Consider the following 3,588-nt stretch of genomic DNA (forward strand, 5'->3'; position numbering starts at 1 on the left):
AAACGAATCGTATATATACCCCAAAATTTGAAGAAAGCGGGCAAGAGGGGTACCCTTCACTTTAAACGTCAATATTAGCAAAGTTTGAGATGATAATAGATATAACTTTATTTTAAACGATTTAACTTTTATTAATGTTAATTATTGAAGATTAAAATAATTAAAAATAATTATATTTATTTAAATATTAAAGATAATCTGGTTTCTCAACTCAAAATTAATACGGAAAGAGTTAAAAAGCAGTCTATGTTTTTGTCTGTGTGTGTCCGTCCATTGTTACACTAGTGCGTCGCGTTAGCAGTTAGCCTTGTGTTGATGTGTTAAGAAATCATACAGAACATTAATATTCCCTTTTTCCATAATATAAAGTGAATATGTGGAAGTATTTTTCGTAATTATGATGCATTTAGTACTTTTGTAGCTTTAAAGCTCTGTTTCATTTTGATATTCCAAAGATTTTGTTTAATATTGTTATTTGAAATGGCTGTTTATATATTACTTAAGCTATACTACATTTGTATATAGAATAATGCTTGGTTTAGAGATTTCATGAAAAAAATCTAAGATCTAGACTCCGGCGGGTATATTATGTATCATCCGCATTAGGCTTAGTGAATCAAAGAGTAAATAAGTGAGGCCTGAGGTGAAGTAAACTTTGGGCTTTGATTTTCGTGTCTGAAATGAAGAGACATCAACGGTTCAGAGTGAGCCGAAAGTTAAATACACTATTAAATAATCAGGTTAAGATTTTATAATAGAAGAAAAGATTATGGTGGCAATTAGAATAGTAAAAGGGCTAATGGTAACAGAGAGAATTAAGTAGGGAGCGGAAGGTCGACTGAAAAATGTAGCTCTAAAGGTCACGTGACTGAAATTGTAGTACAATCTGTCTTCCGGTATGACGTTGGTAACTCCCTCCTTCGTGGGCGGGCCTAAAGGAAAGCCGTTGTGGAACGCGAGGGGTAAAATTTCAAATTTCTGGCGCTAGAGCTGGTGGCAGCATGTCTTTCCAGAACACTTTGCAGTTAAAAGGTGAATATTTTAGTCCTTACTTTAATTAATTTCACTACTAAAGTATAATTGTAATGTGTATAACTGTTGTATTTCTTAGGGGTTGTTAACTACTGCCTTCAATTAACTGTGAAGAAGATACGGACCCTGAGTTTTGTATTTCGCTTCGAAAAAGAACATATTATGAAATTTCTTTTGGATCTCGAGAGCGTTGCTATTAGAGATGCAATTACACCATACCTTTTAGCGAAGGTTCAGTGCCTACAATTAAATTCTACAAGGGAAGATTTTTTGAAACAAACGCATGGTATACTTAAAACTGAAAGACATGAGCAAGGAATGGTCAATCATTTACGTACTTCTTGCGCTACATTTAAAAATGTGTCACAACAAATGCAAAAAAACCTAGTAAGTCGCATAGTACAATATTTCTTTCTTGAAGTGATGGTGAAAATGGAGGTTGGAGTTGAAAACGCAGTTTCTAAGGAAAATGCTAAAGTAGAACGTCAAAGGAAAAAGGTTGACCTTCTTGGACTGTCGCCTCGGAAACGCAACGCCTTGACCACTATCACCAATTGCAACAAAATAACTGAAAATACTTCAGTTACAAGATATGTTGCGGGCTACACCGCATTTTCTTTGATTAAAAAGAAGAAATGCCCTCCAGAATTAGCTAAAAGGATTATGAAGGACAAAACTCCTATTGGTGATTTTAAAGAACCTGATGAAACAGAGGCGTGGACTCTAAAATTATCTAGAGGAGGATTAATCACAGTAACAGACCAATACTTCAATCTCATCAAATTAATAAAACAAATATCAGACTTAATCTATGTGACTGATGTTTCTAAAATTAGACATCAAAATTTAAAAACCACGGCTTTACGACATATTCTTCAAAATTCTGAAATTAATGAACGTTGGCATTCTATTTATAGTCAAACTGATGCTAAGAAATGGCTTCTAAAACTTTTGGATTGTTTTTTAAACACCAGGGGAAAGGTTTTAATTCGTGACTTGTTGGAGCAATATCAATACGAAACTAGGGAAGCCCTCAAAGCTAAAAAGTCGTTAAGAAAAGGGTTACTTGAAAAGAGCCTTGAGTCCAAAATTCAACCCTCTAAACAAGAAAACAAAACATCGAAAAAACGCAAAGCTAATACTAACCATAAACAATTACCGTCCCCAACAAAACCATTAAAAACCATCCCTGTGATTCATATTCCAGATAATAAAAGGTCACCACAGAAATTGATAACAGTCAATGACAATTCAGAATACAGTTTCCTAAATGGTGATCCTGATCTCGATCTATTTGAACAATTTAAACCGCCTCAAAGTCAAGTGGCATCCAGTCCTAAAATTGGCATCTCATCTCAAACATTGGGTAACATCAATGAAAATCCTGACTACGATTTTTTAAATGGTGACCCTGACTTCGATCTCTTTCAACAATTTATACCTCAGTACGAAATGTGATATCACATTCCCCAACATTAGGTCTTATCAAAATGTGCCTAAAATCATATGTGAAACGTGTTTTAGTATTTATTTCTCATTACTTTAAAATATTACCTTATTTCAAAGAAGGTAACACTTTAAAATAATTGCCAAAGTTTTATATATACCAAGCTATATATTAGAAAAACAAATGTGATAATTTAGTGAGAGTAACGGATTTCGTTTTTTATTTTGCAAATAAGTGATATTGCTTTATGTTTTCATTTGCCAAAGATTTCATTGATAAACTGAAATAAAATACTGTGCAATAACTTTGATTAACACCAGGACCAGTGTTATTACTGCTGATGGCAAATTTGTTTCAAATTTTAAATTATTTTCCCAAAAGAGTAAAAAGCGTTTGATAATAACATTTTTAAATAACAGTTTTTTCAGAAATGGTAGTATTTCCATTAATCGCTTCTACAACGAGACCTTTTAAGGCTTTTAGCTTATCCATGTTGGCTTCAAAGAGGCGAACTGAGGGATTGCAGTTTCGACCTCCAGAACATCGCTGCCTGCCAAAGTACTGTTCCAGGGGGTCTTGGTTCAAGTGGCGGGTCAAAACATATTTTGCTCCTTTATTAAGAAGAAATTTTACGATGTGCACCGTTGAAAGGGCTATATTTGAAGGGTTTTACTTTAGTTAATTGTGGCTTATATAACGCTTCAGAGTGTGTATACCTGTCATTCGCAGCCCTTCAATTGTTTCTGCGCTCAAAAGCATCTTGCTCCTTTCAGTTTTTGAAAATTCTCCTGGACGATTTGCAACGTCTTTCTCCCAATCATTTAAGTACTTTAAAAAGTCCTCTTCTAGCCACTAAATTCAAGAAATACGATTATTATGTTATCAAAACCTTCATATTCACTTTCCTTACCTTTAATCGTTCATCATTTTCATGTTCGAAAACAAGTTTGTTAGGTTTTCTCTTTTTTAGGGCTTCAATGGAATTCCCGACGTTACATATGTCAAAAAACTTGTCAAATGTCCTTATAAATGTGACTGTTTCCTGGTATTTTTCATCTCCGAAAAGAACTTCAATTGCCGAAGCCACAGTTTCGCTCATAACTTGGCAA

General features: G+C 34.0%; 1 protein-coding gene across 2 annotated transcripts; it reads left to right on the forward strand.

Annotated features, from left to right (window-relative positions):
• The first annotated feature begins 812 nt into the window (after nt 1–812).
• On the forward strand, nt 813–2,799 carry LOC149687034 (uncharacterized). Of its 2 annotated transcripts, XM_089869543.1 has the most exons (3): nt 813–1,032; nt 1,112–1,419; nt 1,498–2,799. In XM_089869543.1, the coding sequence occupies exons 1-3, from the start codon at nt 1,002–1,004 to the stop codon at nt 2,488–2,490; spliced, it is 1,332 nt and encodes a 443-aa protein (XP_089725669.1). In that variant the 5' UTR covers nt 813–1,001; the 3' UTR covers nt 2,491–2,799. The 2 variants fall into 2 exon arrangements, with proteins under 2 accessions (XP_089725669.1, XP_089725668.1); XM_089869542.1 differs by having other exon boundaries at nt 1,112–2,799.
• The last annotated feature ends 789 nt before the right edge of the window (nt 2,800–3,588 follow it).

This window comes from Phalangium opilio, unplaced genomic scaffold (assembly GCF_054372755.1).
Source record: "Phalangium opilio isolate 3A_F unplaced genomic scaffold, DU_Popi_V2 ptg000031l_1, whole genome shotgun sequence".
In the NCBI taxonomy this organism is placed as follows: Eukaryota; Metazoa; Arthropoda; class Arachnida; order Opiliones; family Phalangiidae; genus Phalangium; species Phalangium opilio.

Coding starts and splice junctions, on each gene's coding strand:
- LOC149687034 (XM_089869542.1), top strand. CDS start 1,002: ATGTCTTTCCAGAACACTTTGCAGTTAAAAG. Junction 1,033..1,111: donor GAACACTTTGCAGTTAAAAG/GTGAATATTTTA, acceptor TGTATTTCTTAG/GGGTTGTTAACTACTGCCTT.